The sequence below is a fragment of the Ranitomeya variabilis genome, chromosome 4 (assembly GCF_051348905.1).
Source record: "Ranitomeya variabilis isolate aRanVar5 chromosome 4, aRanVar5.hap1, whole genome shotgun sequence".
NCBI lineage: Eukaryota > Metazoa > Chordata > Amphibia > Anura > Dendrobatidae > Ranitomeya > Ranitomeya variabilis.
In genome coordinates, this window is record NC_135235.1 from 717,337,796 (window position 1) to 717,356,056 (window position 18,261).

The 18,261-nt window shown below is 44.0% G+C and overlaps 2 protein-coding genes across 2 annotated transcripts in view; both read right to left on the reverse strand.

Annotated features, from left to right (window-relative positions):
• Window positions 1-18,261, reverse strand: part of LOC143766619 (uncharacterized) — a 134,436-nt gene that overhangs the window by 113,385 nt on the left and 2,790 nt on the right. The window contains exons 2-5 of the mRNA XM_077254426.1: window positions 8,569-8,718; window positions 8,261-8,440; window positions 8,057-8,180; window positions 7,876-7,973 (exon numbers count right to left, since the gene is read on the reverse strand). Of these exons, the coding sequence (XP_077110541.1) occupies window positions 7,876-7,973; window positions 8,057-8,180; window positions 8,261-8,440; window positions 8,569-8,718 (552 nt within the window). The remainder of the gene's footprint in view (window positions 1-7,875; window positions 7,974-8,056; window positions 8,181-8,260; window positions 8,441-8,568; window positions 8,719-18,261) is intronic.
• LOC143767082 (uncharacterized) overlaps window positions 1-18,261 on the reverse strand; it is a 41,336-nt gene that overhangs the window by 10,329 nt on the left and 12,746 nt on the right. The gene's annotated exons all lie outside the window — the stretch shown is intronic.

The window sequence follows — 18,261 nt, forward strand, 5'->3', positions numbered from 1 at the left end:
GACCATAAGCAGTGCTGGCTTCTCCCCTTTTTTGCTTTTACATTCTTAAACTTGGTTCACTATCTTCACTTTTTGGACACATCAAACAATAAGAGTAAGCCAGAGAGCAGCCGCAGCCTTGGCTTCCTGTTGATGTTCAATGCATCCAAAGGCAGGAACAGTGAATCAATTAGCATGGGAAAATGGGAAAAAGGATTTTCACAATGCTCACCAGAGGAGTATCACAGGACCACGGGTGCCAGGTTCAATGTCGCTGGAGTCCACTTGTAAATGCAGGCAAAAAAGAAAAAAAGAGCACCAGTTGATTTCCATAAAAATTCAAATTTTGTCTTCTTTAATTCATTCTTTGTAAAAAGTTAAAAACATACATGTGGCCTGCAGGAACAGTGAAGCCAGTGCTGATTCCGCGCTGGGCTTGTGTAATGTAACAACCTCACATGAGCCCTGGGAACGTGACTGCTAAGAACCTTGAACAGCGCAGGCATGTAAAATGAAATGAGTATGAGTGTTTTTATTTGAAAGAGGACAAACATGAGGAATGACAAGGTGTTGTCCTAGTAATGGACAACCCCTTTAAGAAATACAATTTTCAGTTAAAACATTTCCAACATTCTTAACATGAAAAATGCTTCTCCCCTTTGTGATTTCTCTGATGTTAAAGAGTTGATTTTAGTGCAAAACATTTCCTATATTATGAACATGAAAAAGACTTCTCCTCTGTGTGGGTTCTTTGGTGTATAACAAAATTACATTTCTTTTTAAAACATTTCCCACTTTCTGGACAGGAAAAGGCTTCTATCCTGTGTGACTTCTCTGGTGGTTAAACAAAGCTGATTTCTGATTAAAACATTTGCCACATTCTGAACAGGAAAAAGGCTTCTCCCCTGTGTGGGTTCTCTGGTGCGTAACCAAAACTGATTTCTCATTACAACATTTGCCACATTCTGAACATGAAAAAGGTTTCACCCCTGTGTGGGTTCTCTGGTGCGGAACCAAAGCTGATTTCTGTTTAAAACATTTCCCACATTCTGAACAGGAAAAAGGCTTCTCCGCTGTGTGGGTTCTCTGGTGCTTAACCAAAACTGATTTCTCGTTAAAACATTTGCCACATTCTGAACATGAAAAAGGTTTCAACCCTGTGTGGGTTCTCTGGTGTGTATGCAAAGTCGATTTCAATTTAAAACATTTCCCACATTCTAAACAGGAAAAAGGCTTCTCCTCTGTGTGGGTTCTCTGGTGTATAACAAAATTATATTTCTGGTTAAAACATTTCCCACATGCTGAACAGGAAAAAGGCTTCTCCCCTGTGTGGGTTCTCTGGTGCTTAGCCAAAACTGATTTCTCGTTAAAACATTTGCCACATTCTGAACATGAAAAAGGTTTCACCCCTGTGTGGGTTCTCTGGTGCGTAACCAAAGCTGATTTCTGGTTAAAACATTTCCCACATTCTGAACAGGAAAAAGGCTTCTCCCCTGTGTGGGTTCTCTGGTGCTTAACCAAAACTGATTTCTCATTAAAACATTTGCCACATTCTGAACATGAAAAAGGTTTCACCCCTGTGTGGGTTCTCTGGTGCGTAACCAAAGGCGATTTCTGTTTAAAAGATTTCCCACATTCTGAACAAGAAAATGGTTTCTCCCCTGTGTGGGTTCTCTGGTGCTTAACCAAAGCTGATTTCACGTTAAAACATTTGCCACATTCTGAACATGAAAAAGGTTTCACTCCTGTGTGGGTTATTTGGTGTATAGCGAGCTTGTATTTCTGGTTAAAACATTTCCCACATTCTGAACAGGAAAAAGGCTTCTGCCCTGAGTGGGTTCTCTGGTGCTTAACCAAAGCCGATTTCTGATTAAAACATTTCCCACATGCTGAACAGGAAAAAGGCTTCTCCCCTGTGTGGATTCTCTGGTGCTTAACCAAAACTGATTTCTCATTAAAACATTTGCCACATTCTAAACATGAAAAAGGTTTCACCCCTGTGTGGGTTCTGTGGTGCGTAACCAAAGCCGATTTCTGTTTAAAACATTTTCCACATTCTGAACAGGAAAAAGGCTTCTCCCCTGTATGGGTTCTCTGGTGCTTAACCAAATCTGATTTCTCATTAAAACATTTCCCACATTCTGAACAGGAAAAAGGCTTCTCCCCTGTGTGACTTCTTTGGTGTCTAACAAGATGGTATTTAACTTTAAAACATTTTCCACACTTGGAACAAGAAAATCTTTTCTCCACTGTGTGAATTTTTGGATGTTTAAGAAAAGACTTTTCGATGGGAAAGCTGTTTCCATATTCTGGACATGAAAATTGCTTCTTTGATTTAGGAGTTTTTCCGTTGTTAATGCTTATTTTGTGACTCTGATTTTCCTTAGTTGTCGCCAATGAATCAGAACACAGGACCTGTTTCAAAGGATCAGATGATAGGTCTTTGCTGTGAAAGGATGATGGTATATCTGGAGTAATGGCATTAACTTCAATTGTATCCAGTGGGATCTCAAAATCATCCGATCTAAAAATTAAAGACGTCAGCTGTTCCTCTGATCTCCTGGTACAGTCATCTGCCAAGATATAAACCAGTTATTATTTTTTAATAAAATATCTTGAATGTCATTTACCATTTCTACTTCAACTCTCTCTAAAAATGGCAAGTTATGCAAAAACATTGAATTCTTCACCAAGACAATGACAGCTCACAGTCTAATAGAAAATATCATAGGATGAACCAGTGGAGCGGTGTTCAACTGTTTGTTCATTCTGCCTCCAAAATATGGAACAAAAAGCCGCACAGAAACATTATGTTGACGGACCTAATACCAATAAAACTTTTATTCATCTAACAAAAAACAAGTCCCCGCTCAGGTCCATCATCTGTCAGTGGAAAAACAGGAGGTTTCCACATTATTAGTGGCTCAAAGGCTCTTAAAAATTAACATGGCTTCCTTAACCAATCCAGCAATAACCACTCTCCCAAAGTCAAATTTCCCCCTCACCTCTGAGCCTTTCAGTATGCCCAAACCACATGTATTTGGCATTACTATAGTGAAAAGAACCCACTTAATTTACCGTGTGTGTGTCTCCTGGAGCACAATCAGGGCACTATGTATTGGGTAATAAAATAGCACATTTGCCTTTTTCTTTCTCCTACATCCACTGTGTGCTAATTTCCAGAAATTACCTATGGAATAAAAAATTGCCACTATTCCAATAGATTAGTTCTCTGAGGGTTATAATTTCCAAAATGGAGTCTTTTTATGGGGATTCCTACAGCTCTGATTTACTGAAATTTTGTCATATTAGGGCTTCTGCAGATGGTGTGTCACATCTCTTCTAGGATCTGCCCCTATGATGTCAGCAGGCGTGTCCTTATTCATATAGCTGGCCGGGCTTGAAACGGAGTAGACGTTGGTACCAGAAGCTCTGGATGACAAAGGCTCGATTCAGCCACTAAGATTTGGGTGCCTGGGACAAGTAGTACCTTCTAGTCTGGCAGTATGGGTGAATGTGTTGTCCAGCTGTAGTAATCTACATCCTTATACAGCCAATTGGATAGCATCATATTCTACGAAAGCTCGAAGCATATTGAAGGAAGCTGCCAGATACAGCCTTGTTCTTCTCTGGTTCAGTCCTCTATTTTCAATCATGGCTTATGCATCTGTTTCCTGTTGTGATCCCGTCCTGTTTGCTGACTACTCTTATGTCTTCTGATTTTGTATTTTCTCTGCCTTACTGGTTCTGACCCGGCTACCTGACTATTGTTCTTCTCATTTCACACCACCGAACAACAGGCAACACTGTGGGCCCAGCCAAGTGGGTCTCTATGTAAGTCCAGATCCATGTAAAGGTGTTAAAGGGTAATGAGCAAGACAATCCCTGGGATCAGGAATATGGAGTAGATAGCACCAAGCCTGTTTGTGGTGGCCATCTTTTGAGCTGATAGGTGGCCACATACACTGCTCCTAATACTTTGTGTCTGCAAGCTATTCCAGTAAGATCTGGATTCAAATAGCTAAATGGTGCTCTTTCCCTTCTCAACCCTGAAATGTGCCCAGACAATAATGTACAACCATATATAGGGAATTGTCGGATACAAGAGAAGTTGTAAAATAATGTGTGAGGTCGATCTGTTTGCTATTATATTACCCTTTGTGAAAGTGAAAAAATTTGGGCTTATATTTTGTGAAGAATTCTAAAATTATCACCACATGAAGTGACACACGTCAGATTTGAAAAATGGACCCTGATTAGAAACATAAAACTGGCTGCAGGAACTGGTTATTTTGGGAACTAATTACTGTAGTCAAAATCTGTGACTATAGACAATAACACATCTATTGAAGTGATCAAACTCAACAAACTTCATTAGTAAAAAATGAGTGATCAGAGGTGAAACCTCTCTGGAGTAGTTACAGTATGGGGCTTGGTGGTTCTAAATTATCATAATTTTCTGTCAGATGAGTTTCAAGAAGAAATATTAGATAGTCAAAGGTAAGAGAAGAGACAGTATTAGTGCTCCCCATTTCAAGAGAGATTGTGCAGTAATCTGAATTCTTTAGGATTGAAAACAAATTGAAATTTATGACGTGGAGTGAATCCATGAAACCAAGGCTCGAGCCATGCCAAGATCTTCTGCAGGCATAAATAAATATATTTTACAGCCATCAGCCATGTACAGCTTAGAGATATATCATGAGACAAGTGTAATATTTTGTGTGTAGTTTATCATAATCCTCCTTGAAGTTAGTTGGTTTTAAAGAAATTGAAAAGTCATGATAAAGGGAAACTCTGTTGTTATTGTACAGAAATTCACACTTGGCCCTGACTGCACATTTAATGTTGTTGATCATTAAAGCAAAGTTTGGCCAGAAAGACTGGACCTGGTCTTGTAGGGACCATATGAGAACATTCAGCAGCACAGAAGAGGAAGAAGGTAAATTCATCCAATAAGATATCAGGATTCTAGGAATCCAACAGCATCATTACCCTCTGCTTTCTCTTACAGGCCCATTATAATATTTTCCTTCAAGTGATTTTCTTACTTGTTAGCACATTCTATGTCATTTGGCTTTGTAGTTTACACATCTGGGCAGGTAATGGTCAGTGACTACTAATCACAGGGGGGTAGGTGGATACTCCAGGTTATAAGTTCTATAGAAAAGGATTTAATTTCACAAAGTAATTTTAACATTTCCAAATAGAGCAGAATGTTGTGGTCTATAGGCAAAATGGTGATCACACGATTGTGATACGACCAGAACAGACTGTCGATAAAGCAGCCACAGCCGGTGACTGAGAAGAATCTGTGACTTCTCTGCATTTAGTGGTCACTACTCACCTGGGTAGTCATATGTGGGAATCTCCTCTTTACACCGCTCATCACCCCTCACATATGTCTCTGTAGTATTAATATGGGTCAGATCTTCACCCTGAAACAAATATTTTAAAAGTCACAGACAGATGGAGAAGTCACATCTATGGGCAGCTCTAATCCTGCCATCTCCCCATTCTCATTACACAAGTATCTATATATATTATTGTCTAAGGGTTACTTACATCTGCCTGTCTCGGATATTCATTGGTCACGGCCAGCCAGTGGGCGTAGACAAAAGGGTAGGGGAGGCCAGGAAGCATGCAGAGCGAGTCCCCGCCCACTCCGTACAGGCCCGTCCAGAAGCGCTGCAAAGGGGCAGCGACCAATGGATATATACCGTACTCACCTTCCATCAGCGGCTGTCAACGCCGCATATGCTGTGCTGTTTTCTACTGTCGCGGCCGTCATCACTGACCGTGGCTGCTAATTTAGTCCCCGGCTGTCACCGCCGCATGTGCTGCGCTGTTTCCTGCTGTCGCGGCCGTCATCACTGACCGCGGCCGCTAATTTAGTCCCCGGCTTTTGGCCGCGGGAGGCCCAGCTGCGCCCATGGTTCCGGCCGGCTCCGCCCTCCTCACTGTGACTCCGCCCCCTTTGCAGCGCTTCTGGCCGTGCCTGTATGGAGTGGGCGGGGATACTTCCTGGCCTCCCTGCCCTTTTGTCTCTGCCCACTTGCTGGCCGCTACCAATCTAAGGGGGCGGAGTTGCAATGAGGAGGGCGGAGCCGGCTGGGACCATGGGCAATATTGGGCCTACCGCGGCCATAAGCCGGGGACTAAATTAGCGGCCGCGGTCAGTGATGACGGCCGTGACAGCAAAAAACATCGCAACACATGCGGCTGTGACAGCTGCGGACGGAAGGTGAGTATATACTACGTGGCTGGGCAATATACTATACTTCGTGGCCTATGCTATATACTACGTGGCTGGGCAATATACTACGTGGCCTGTGCAATATGCTATGTGGCCTGTGCAATATACTACGTGGCTGGGCAATATAATCCGTGGCCTGTGCGGTATACTACATGGCTGGGCAATATACTATGTGGACTGTGCTATATACTACGTGGCTGTGCAATATACTATGTGCCTGGGCAATATACTACGTGGGCTGTTATATACTAGGTGGCTGTGCTATATACTATGTGGCTGTGCAATATACTACGTGGGCTGAACAATATACTATGTGGGCTCTGCAATATACTACGTGGGCTGTTATATACTAGGTGGCTGTGCTATATACTATGTGGCTGTGCTATATACCACGTGGGCTGTGCAATATACTACATGGCTGTGCTATATACAACGTGGCTGTGCAATATACTACGTGGGCTGTGTAATAACATGCAGGTACTGAGTATGTCACCACGGAACAGGCAGACCAACAGTTGAGGGGTTTAATAACAGGAATTAGGTTCTCCTCGCAGGGAGGAAGCAACGGAAAATAACTAGCAATAAAACAATGCAAAAATACGGGAGTTAAACAATAAAACAGAATTAAGCAGGATTTCTTGAGAAAAGAACACTTATCAGTCTCATGAGGACTTGCTTGGAGGGTCGTCTTCTCCAACGTAGGCGCCGAGAATCAGCGGCACTTGTCGTCCCTCTGTGGTCCGTGAGCAGAGTAGTCTCTGAGAGCCTGCTGCCTGGGGTTTCGGGAGTTAATGTGGTATGCACAGGCTCTGAGTCTTTAACTTTTATAGCACAGCCAGAAAATCAGGGCTCCGCACGGTTGTCTCTGTACCAGGAAAACAAGGGGCTCTGCACTGTTAAGTCTCTGTACCAGGAAAACAGGGGCTCTGCGCTGTTAAGTCTCTGTACCGGGAGTCAGGGGCCAGGGTGTAGTAGTCTCTCAACGGGTCTCAAAGCGCCCCCCTAAAGTCACAGCAGAGTCCGCTTTAAGTACTCACTGGATGCAGTCTTTCTGGGCAGTCTCTACAAGACGCAGTCTTTCTGGGCAGTCTCTACAAGATGCAGTCTTTCTGGGCAGTCTCTTTCTCTCTCTCTTCTGGAGCGCAGCTGCACCCGGCTCTCCACGCTGCTCTGCAAGCTGCTCTCTCTCCTGCATGCCTCCCTTTCCCGCTCTCTGGCTGCTTCCCTCCTGTCCCAGCCTACAAGTCTCTCCCCTAGGGAACCTGCGGCACAGCTCAACGGTTCCGGGCACAGAGCCGAGAAGGTAACCGCCCCCAGACTCTTCCTGTGCTTTTAACTCCTTACAGCTGTGCAATATACTACGTGGGCTGTGCAATATACTACGTGGCTGTGCTATATACAACGTGGCTGTGCAATATACTACGTGGGCTGTGCAATATACTACGTGGCTGAGCAATATACTACGTCTCTGGGCAATAGACTACGTGGACATGCATATTGTAGAATACCCGATGCGTTAGAATCGGGCCACCATCTAGTAAAACATATAATACTGGTGGATAAAACAAAGCTGAGTACAAGACCTTCACAGCCATCTACACATCATAGGGGAGGCCTCATGACACCTTCTCTCCATCTACCTGATGATACTGAGGAACATTGGGATCTTCTTGTTTACAGTCCTGTGGAAGAAGAGGACGGGGACATCTCTCTGGTGTTGTCTTCTTACTGGATAGATCTGAAGGAAACACATACAGGGACTGAATTCATTATTTACATACAGATAATTATAGGCCGTGTGTATTTAGTCCTGTCTATTACCTGGTGATGTGAGAGGCTGGGGAACCTCCATCATGATTTCCTTGTACACATCTTTGTGTCCCTCTAAATACTCCCACTCCTCCATGGAGAAATGGACAGTGACATCCTGACACCTTACAGGAACCTGACACATACAATGATACCGTCATCCCCTGATCCCTTCAGAGCGTTACTGTATAATGTCCCAACATTCCCAGCAGTCACCTCTCCAGTCAGCAGCTCAATCATCTTGCAGGCGAGTTCTAGGATCTTCTGGTCATTGATATCCTCATAAACCAGGGGGTTACATGGAGGCCTTAGGACTGGACTCATGGGTCTTCCCCAGCCCTCAGACACAGGGTCCTGACAGCGCTCACTAGAGGTCTTCTTCACTACCGTGTAATCCTGGTTATGGAGAGACACATTAATAAATCTCACTACAGACATTTCCAGATTCCTCACCTCTCCAGTTCTGTCCATCTGTTATTCCCATAAGTAGAATTATGTAATGTGATGTCATCAGAATCTCTCACCTCTCCAGTAAGCCAGAAGAGAATCTCTAGGGTGAGGTGTAATATCCTCTCCCCCATCTTGTCTCTGTCCATATCCATTCTTGATGGGTGATTCAGGAAAATTGTCTTATATAGATGATCTTCACTGAGAGGATCTGATATTGTAGAGACCTGAATGGGAAGATGAGCCGATGTGACATCATTAAATCCTGTGTAATAATACAATTATTGGAGATAATAAGGGAAACACATAAGGAGATAGAACGTGTAGATGTTGTATTCTCTAGTCTTTTATGGACTGGAACATAAGTTGAATTGCTGGCTAAGACATCTCCATGTTCCCAATGACTGGCTATGTTTCTTACTGCTTCAGCAACTGATTGGCTGTAGGAATCACAAGTTCGTTGGGAATAACTAGGAAATACAGAGACTCGTGGGGGACTGTTATGGACCTGGTGGTTAGGAGCACCCGGAATGACCTGATGGTTAAAACGGAAAACCTGGGACAAGCTCCGAGGAGGTGGTAACTCTACTGACCGCAATCCCTAATCCTATCACACACACTAGAAATAGCCGTGGAGCATGCCTAACTCTCCCTAGACGCCTCTTCACAGCCTAAGAGCTAACTACCCCTAAAGATAGAAATAGAAGCCTACCTTTCCTCAGAGAAATTCCCCAAAGGAAAGGTAGCCCCCCACAAATATTGACTGTGAGTTAAGAGGGAAGTGACAAACACAGGAATGAAACAGATTTTAGCAAAGGAGGCCGAATCTTCTCTAGATAGACAGAGGATAGGAAAAGGAACTATGCGGTCAGTATTAAAAACTACAAAAACCACGCAGAGTGTGCAAAAAGACCTCCACACCGCCTCACGATGTGGAGGTACAACTCTGCACCCCCAGAGCTTCCAGCTAGCAAGGAAATGTCATAATAGCAAGCTGGACTAGATACATAGCATGTACTGAGAAATATATTCAAAAAACCAATGAACAACAAATGAACTAGCAGGGACTTAGCTTCTGCTGGAGTAGACAGGTCATCTGAGAAATCCAAGAGAGATCTGAACCAGTACTGAGACATTGACAGCTGGCATGAACTAACGACCTGGGCAGAGTTAAATAGGGAAGCCAGCAGAAGCAATAAGCGAGGGCAGCTGAGAAAGCCAACCTCAAAGATCAGCAGTTCCACTCAAAGCCACCAGAGGGTGTCCAAGGACCGAACTCACCAAAGTACAATTCATGACCACAGGAGGGAGCCCGAGAACGGAATTCACAACAGGGTACCCAAGCAGCAATGGTATTTTTTATTATTTTACAACATACCGCGTTCTTCCCTGACGTCAACTAATAAAACATATGTATTTAGGCCACAGACAACAAGCAGTTTCTTCCTCGGAGTCGGCAGCTGAATACGTTTCTCATAGACTCATCTTCCATAACGCTAATTCTCGTCTCATTTACCGACACTGGAATCGGCATTAGCAATACTGCAGGAGATATTCATTACACGTGACAGGAGAAATAACTACTTCATGATACTACGGCTCTAGAGACATATTTTCCAGAGTCCATCACCAACTCCATCACCACCGGCCGTCTATAGGAAGGTTTCCCGTATTCCCCGCACTGTAATCTTCTATCACGTTAGATCTCAGGTCTGATTCACACACAGAAGTTTGAGGCTTTTATAAAAGCTTGTTTGTAAGAACAATAAAACAGGAGTTGTTTGAAGTCAATATCTCCATGCACAGTGTTTTATTTTCTCTTTATACTAGGTTTTTTTTAGCTTTTTTGTAGGCTTCTTTGTATTACATGAAAAATACCCTAAAAAAATTGGGGATGCATGTACTGTGAAAAAATTATACTGTGTGTGGGGGCCAAGAAACTGGCAGTGTATGGTATCAAGAATGGGATAAGTGAGAATTTATTATCTAGTGGTTTGGGTAGAAGAATATTGTGTGGGGCATCTTGTACTATCATAATGTGTGGGGGATACTGTGGGAACATTATACTGTGTCTGGGGGCCAAGAAAGGGGCACGGTACTATGAGAGTAATACAGGTTTCCTTGGTTCCCGTCTTTCATAGTTGGGTCGTATGTATCTATCAGCGGAAAAGGAACAAAACCATTGTGATTCTTATAAGGAGACAACACAAAAACCCCTAAATATAACATTCTATAACAACCCCACAATCTGCGACTCTTAAGGGTAAATCGCTATCTCACCATTGGATTAGAGCTGATACTATGAAGCTAAAGTGACTAAACAGACTTTCTGTCACATCCATAGTGGGTCACTTTTCTGTCAGTTTCTGTTTTGTCAGAACTATCTGAGGATTATTAGGGGTGACAGTTTCCCCCCAATTAGAAGGGACACCTGTGGATATTGGGGTCTGTACCTGCTACAGTTCCCATGGGATTTACTTGGTGAAGTGCTGGAATCACTTTCCCAGAAAGGGTTAAATGGCATCTGTAACTTCAATGTCTTTCTATGAAGCTTCTTCTCTGAACTTTCTTCCTCTGTTTTCTGCCATATTTCTATTACTCTCCAGAATCAGGAATGTATTAAGTCCTATAGAAACTGAGGAGAAAGAATAATTTCTAATTCTGTGTTTCCAGGATTCTTCTTGGGGGAATTGGCTGCCATATTCCCTGTGCAATACATTTCTAGTATTATTGGTTTATAATAGAGTTATATTTGTGGATTTTTTCTGACGAAATGTCTTTCTTCGGCCTTGCTAACTATTGTAAAGCTGGTTTATTCAACGCGTTTCAAAGTCTAAGTGACTTCTTCATCAGGAAATACCATGCGAATACAGAGTCAGAAGTAGGATACTGTCTTATATATACAAAATTTCAAATAACGGCACCAATGACATCATTTGACAAGCAAATATTTAAACACTGAAATTTCATGGTATTATCCAAATTTTCCTTTTTTCATCTTTGCACTATGGAATAGGAAAATTTGGTTAATACCATGAAATTTCAATGCTTAAATACTTTACTCAAATATACATGAATTCTTAGTAAAACAATAAAAACACACCGGCGCTCCCAAGAAGATAAGCTAGAAAGCTGCGGGTGTTCTTTTGTTCTTTTGTTTTTTATACATCAATTCTTGAATATGTCATGTGCTGTGTCTGTGAACTCTGACATTGTCTGTTTGTCAGGTGATGCCAATGGCGCCGTTATTTGAAATTTTTATATATAAGACAGTATCCTAGTAGCGTAGACTTCGAAACACGTTAAATAAACCACCTCTCTTTATGTGAAATATGTCTGGACCTACATCTATTCAGCAGCACAGATTATATCCACATTAATCTAGAAAAAAGATGTGCACATTGTCACTAGGTTGGTGCAGGCATGAACAAAATAGTCCAAGTATAGGAAAAATCAGCCGCACTCAAATGGTTGAAAGTTCAGCAAACTGTGTAGTTTCTTTATTAACATTTATAATGAACATCACCAGGTGCTTTTTAAGAAGGTAAATGGGTGGCGGACTATTCAATTCAGGTAACATTTCGACCCCAGCAGGGCCTTTATCAAAACCTCACTTATGCCAAAGAGGTAGAGGAGAGGAGAAAAGAGCTGAGTTCCCATAGGGCAGCTCCGGTGGAGTTGTGTGGAAGCGCATCCGCCTAGGCTACACATTTTGCTGAACTTTCAACCATTTGAGTGTGGCTGATTTTTCCTATACTTATATCCACATTAACACGCTCATTCATCTTCCTAAGCTTGTCATTACCTCCTCTCTGTGTACGTGCCATAGGTGGGGTTGTCGGCCCTGGAAGCTCTGAAGTAACAGCTGCTCTTATCCTGGCGAGTCAGCGGAAAGGTGAGACTCTGTAATGTGCACTATATTGAGTATTTTGCTGGGACTATTCTATGTATTACTTGCCTGTTTTGTGGTTAAATAAATTATTGCCACGCTCTTTTACCCTCACTCTGTGCTGTCTGAGTAGTATTACGCCATGGTAAAAGGAGAGTGGGCGTTCCTTAGGATGATCCCTAGTCCATGTAGTTTCGGCTCGCGAACCAGAGCACCCGCTGGCCCCCCGTGTCTCTACATTAATCAATGCCAAGGAGAAGAAAATATAGTTCTTACCGATAACGGTATTTCTCTGAGCCCATGACGGCACCACGGAGAGAGGGGATCCTCCCACCAAGGACAGGAAACCTACAGATAAAAAGGCGGTACCTGTTGTGAAATTGGATTTTGGGCTCCCCCGGTGGCCACTGGTGGAATTGAACTGGTGTGCATCATCCCCTCTGTTCACCTGTTCCCATCAGGATGTGGGAGTCGCTATTTAGCCTTGCTCCTCTGTCACTTCCATGCCGGTCAACATTGTAATCAGAAGCCTTCTGTGCATGTTCCTGCTGCTAGACAACTTCCAGCTAAGTTGGACTTTTGTCCTCGTTTGTTTTTGCATTTTGTTCCAGTTCACAGCTGTTGTTTCGTTTCTGTGTCTGGAAAGCTCTTGTGATCTGAAATTGCCACTCTGATGTTATGAGTTAATACTAGAGTCTTAAAGTAATTTCAGGATGGTATTTTGATAGTGTTTTCAGCTGACCATGAAAGTGCCCTTTCTGTCTTCCTGCTATCTAGTAAGCGGACCTCAATTTTGCTAAACCTATTTTCATACTACGTTTGTAATTTCATCTAAAATCACCGCCAATATATGTGGGGGCCTCTGTCTGCCTTTCGGGGAAATTTCTCTAGAGGTGAGCCAGGACTATATTTTCCTCTGCCAGGATTAGTTAGTCCTCCGGCTGGTGCTGGGCGTCTAGGGATAAAAAACGTAGGCAACGCTACCCGGCTACTGTTAGTTGTGCGGCAGGTTTAGTTCATGGTCAGTTTAGTTTCCATCCTTCCAAGAGCTTGTACTTATGTTTTCTGGGCTTTGTTCTCTTGCCATTGAGAACCATAACAGGTACCTTTCTCCTGCATCAGTTGTTTACTAGAGAACGATGGGATACTATGAATAGAGACTTATTTTTTAACATTACTTAATTGAGATATCGCGTGACTATTTATACTATTAGCATAAGGCACTATATAATGTGCACACCCAAGAAGTGAAGGGAGGGAATGTACGGGTGCCGTCATGGGCTCAGAGAAATACCGTTATCGGTAAGAACTATATTTTTCTCTGACGCCCATGACGGCACCACGGAGAGAATTACAGAGATTTGTACATTAGGGAGGGACCACCGCTTCAGAACCCTTTTACCAAAGGTAAGGTCCGAAGAGGAGATAAGGTCCAATCTATAGTGCCTATAGAAAGTGGACGGTGAAGACCAGGTAGCAGCTTTACATATCTGCTCAATCGAAGCTCCGGCCTTCTCCGCCCAAGAGGTTGCCACTGCTCTTGTTGAGTACGTCTTGATATTTCCCGGGACGGGTATGCCACTCGATGAGTATGACAGGCTGATGGCTTCTGTAATCCATCTTGCCAGGGTGCCCTTAGATGCTTTCTTCCCCGCCCTGGGACCCTGAAAACATACAAAGAGAGAGGTATCCTCCCTACTCTCCCTAGTGGCTTCTATGTAATGCATCAGGCATCTCCTCACATCTAATGTATGTAATGCCTCTTCCTCTTTGTTTTTTGGATTAGGACAGAAGGAGGGCAGAGATATTTCTTGCGTCCTATGGAAACGGGATGCCACTTTTGGGAGATATGCCGGGTCAATTTTCAGAACGACCCTATCATCGAGGATTTGCGTTAAAGGGGGGTTAGCGGATAGGGCCTGGATATCACTGACCCTACGTGCAGAAGTGAGAGCAACGAGCAAGGAAGTTTTAAGGGATAAGATTTTGATTGGAGCATCCGCTAAGGGTTCAAAGGGAGGTTTAGATAATGCTCTAAGGACTAAATTTAGATCCCACTGAGGGGTAATCTTCACAGGTAGAGGTCTTGATCTACCAGCTGCTTTGATGAATCTAGAAATCCATCGATTCCCTGCCAAATCATAGTTGAATAAAGCTCCTAAAGCCGCTACATGGACTTTCAAGGTGCTTGTGGCCAGAACCAGCTCTAACCCTTTCTGCAGAAACTCAAGTATGGCTTTAAGAGGGACGCCCTCCCCCATTTTGGCACCTGAAGATGAAAGGAATTTTTTCCATACTTTCCCATATTGTTTGGTTGTAACGGGTTTTCTACTTTGTAGCAGTGTAGATACCAGCCCCAGAGAAAACCCCGTTTTCTAGTAACTCCCTTTCAAATGCCAAGCTGTCAAGTGCAACCTCGCCACCTGTGGATGATGAACTGGGCCTTAGGAGAGGAGGTTTGGGAGATCCGGTAGTACCCATGGATCGGAGATGGACATTCTCATCATCCAGGAAAACCAAGGCCTCTTCGGCCAGAACGGGGCTATCAAGATTATGTGAGCCCCGTCCTCCCGAATCTTCCTCAGCACTGCCGGAATCAGAGCAATAGGGGGAAAGGCATATGCTAGTTGATGGTTCCAGGAGATCAGGAACGCATCTAGAGAAACAGGGCTCCCCAGCGGTGTTATTGAGCAAAAGGTGGCCACTTTTTTGTTTAGATGGTGTGCAAAAAGGTCTATGTTTGGTGTGCCCCATTTTACTGAGATCTGAGTGAACACTGACTGATTCAGCTCCCATTCCCCCTGTTTCAAGCGAGAGCGACTTAGATAATCTGCCCTGTAGTTGTCCACCCCCTTTATGTGAAGGCCCGATAGGGATTGAAGGTTGGTTTCGGCTATGTGGAAGATTGATTTGGTTATCTCCATCAGACTCTGAGAATGGGTACACCCCTGGTGATTTAGATACGCTATCACCACTTTGTAGTCTGACATAACTCTGACATGGTGAGACCGAAGGGGACCCAGGAACTCTAATAGTGCAAACTTGACCGCCAGCAGTTCCTTCAAATTGGAGGACACCTTTTTCAGATGAGGTGGCCAAGCCCCCTGAGCTAACAGGTCGTTCAGGTGTGCTCGCCACCCGCTGGGATTCGCATCTGTTGTTACTATCCGTGAGACTGGGGTTACCCACGGGATTCCTTGAGAAAGATTGTCTTGCGATGTCCAACAACTCAGTGACCGAATTGTGTTTGGAGATAAGTTGAGCCGACTTTCAAAATTTCCTTTTAGAGAGACTTCTTCTGACAAGATTTGCCATTGAAGCTCCCTTGAGTGTAACTGAGCCCATTGGACTGCAGGGATGCAGGCCGTCATGGATCCCAGGAGGGACATTGCTTGGCGGAGGGTTATGGAGGGGGTGTCTCGCCTTTTGGATACTAGACTTATGATGTTTTGAATTTTTCCCTCTGGAAGACGGCATTCTTGTTTTATAGAGTCCAGAGTAAGGCCCAGGTACTCCTTGATTTGGCATGGTAACAACCTGGATTTCTTTAAGTTCACTAACCAGCCCAGATTTTCTAGTGAATGTCTGATTGTCTTCAGCTGTTCCTCGCAATGTTGCGGAGAGGAACCGATTATCAAAAAGTCGTTGAGGTATGGCACTATCAGGGTATCTTGTTCCCTCAGGTGAGCCATTACCTCTGCCACTAATTTTGTGAAGACCCGTGGCGCTATGGCCAGCCCGAAGGGAAGGGCTAAAAACTGAAAATGGTATAACACCCCCCTGATGTAGACTGCTATTCTGAGGAATTTTTGGTGATCTTTGTGGATAGGGACGTGATAGTAGGCGTCCTTTAGATCCAGGACTACCATGAAACACAGTGGGAACAACATTTTTATCGAGGTCTTTATTGTTTCCATTTTGAATGACTGAATTTCCAGGAATTTGTTTAGATTCCTCAGATTTATAATCGTCCTGAAAGAACCATCCGGTTTCTTTCTCAAGAACAGAGGAGAGTAATATCCTTGCCCTTTTTCTTGTAGGGGAACTTCCATGAGAACCCCTTTGCTTACTAGTCCCATGACTTCTTTTTCCAATGCTAGCTGTTCTTCCTCCGAAGACCTTAGCGATGTTGTCATAAAGAAGGGGCGAGGGGATTTTTGGAACCTCAGCTTCAGTCCTGATTTTATTATATTCAAAACCCAAGGACTGCTGGTAATCTTCTCCCAGGCCGAGAGGAAGAGGGACAACCTTCCCCCCACCTGGGGCAAGCATTCATTGGGCAGGCTTTTTGTTGTCGTTAGGGTTTCTATTGAATATGAACCCCTTGTTTTTGTTTCGCTTATCTTCCCATTTATCTTGATTTTTTCACGGTTTCCTTCGGAAGAACCTCTTGCTCCGAGAGGGCCTCTTGTACGAAGGAAAACTCAGGGAGGGAAAAGATTTCTTTTTATCACCAGCTTTCTCTAAGATATCATCTAGAGTGGGCCCGAATAGGAATTCTCCTTCACAGGGGATGGTACACAATTTAGACTTTGTCTGGAGATCTCCCGGCCAACATTTAAGCCAAAGGGCTCCTCTAGCGGCATTGGAAAAAACCGCCACCCTTGCGGATAATTTGATTGAATCGGCTGAAGCGTCCGCTAAGAAGGCAGCAGCTCCACGCATAACTGGTAAAGTATTTAAAATTGAGTCACGAGATGATTTATTTTTGAGCTGGCTTTCTAATTGGTCTAACCATATCATCAGGGAGCGCGATGTACATGCAGCCGCGACCACCGGTTTAAGGCCTCCACCAGCTGCCTCCCATGAACCTCTGAGGAAGGCATCTGCCTTCTTCTCCATTGGGTCTTTTAAGACCCCCATGTCCTTGAATGGGAGGGCATATTTTTTGGATGCCTTAGTGATGGCAATATCCCAGAAGGAGCAAGATTGGTCATCGAATGGGTATTTCCTTTTTGGTGTAAGTAGTGCCTTTCTTATGGGTTTCTTCCACTCTTTCTTAATTAAAGCCTGGATTTTTTTCATTAAGGGGGAAGGCCCTTCTCCTTTTTTGGTCGAGCCCCCCGAACATTATGTCCTGAACAGATCTTTTGGGGTGAGGGTCTGTCAACCCCATAGTGCTCCTGACAGCCTTAACCAGACTGTCCGTTTCTTCTAAGGGAAAGCAACTACGCCCTCCAGAGGAGGACGAGGATGATGATGAAGAGGAGGAGGAAGAAGAAGTGGAGGTGTCTGAATCCATATCTTCCCCTGAATCACCGGACTCAGGAGACTGAGATCTGTTCTTGGTCTTCCTCCGCTTTTTCCCCCCTTTAAGGGATTTAAAGGTCTCTTCTACCTGGACTTTGATCAGGTTTTTAAGGTCAGCAGCGAACCCGGGGAGACCCTCTGACACTGTCTGTTGGATAAAAACACTGCAAAGCCTCTTTTCCCACGAAGATGGAAGATCCTCTCTACACAGAGCACAAATCTTATGTTTAGACTTGCCTGTGCTTTTCTTCCCCTATAGTAAGGAAACACAAATATAGGCCCTCACTATCACTAACTTTCACGTAGATCACTTACCACCTTATGGACCCATAAATACCGGTTGGGGGTGATCCATGTCTGTTGTCGGTCTATCACTAGAGCCGGACGTTATACTGGACTCCTTGCTGTGCAGTGATCCAGAACGCCCTTTACCGGTATCCTGGTGCCCCTTCTGGGGACGTTGCTTCTGCTGCGGCTGCTGTGGCGGCGGTGGAGATGCCCTGGACAGGGGAGATGCCTGTTCTGCGTCGCTCATGACTGGTGAGAGCTGGCCAGTCTCCATAGGAAGCGTCTGCCCCCAGGTGTGTCTTCACTAAATAGCGGTGGATGGCGCCATTCTTTTTTTTTTTTA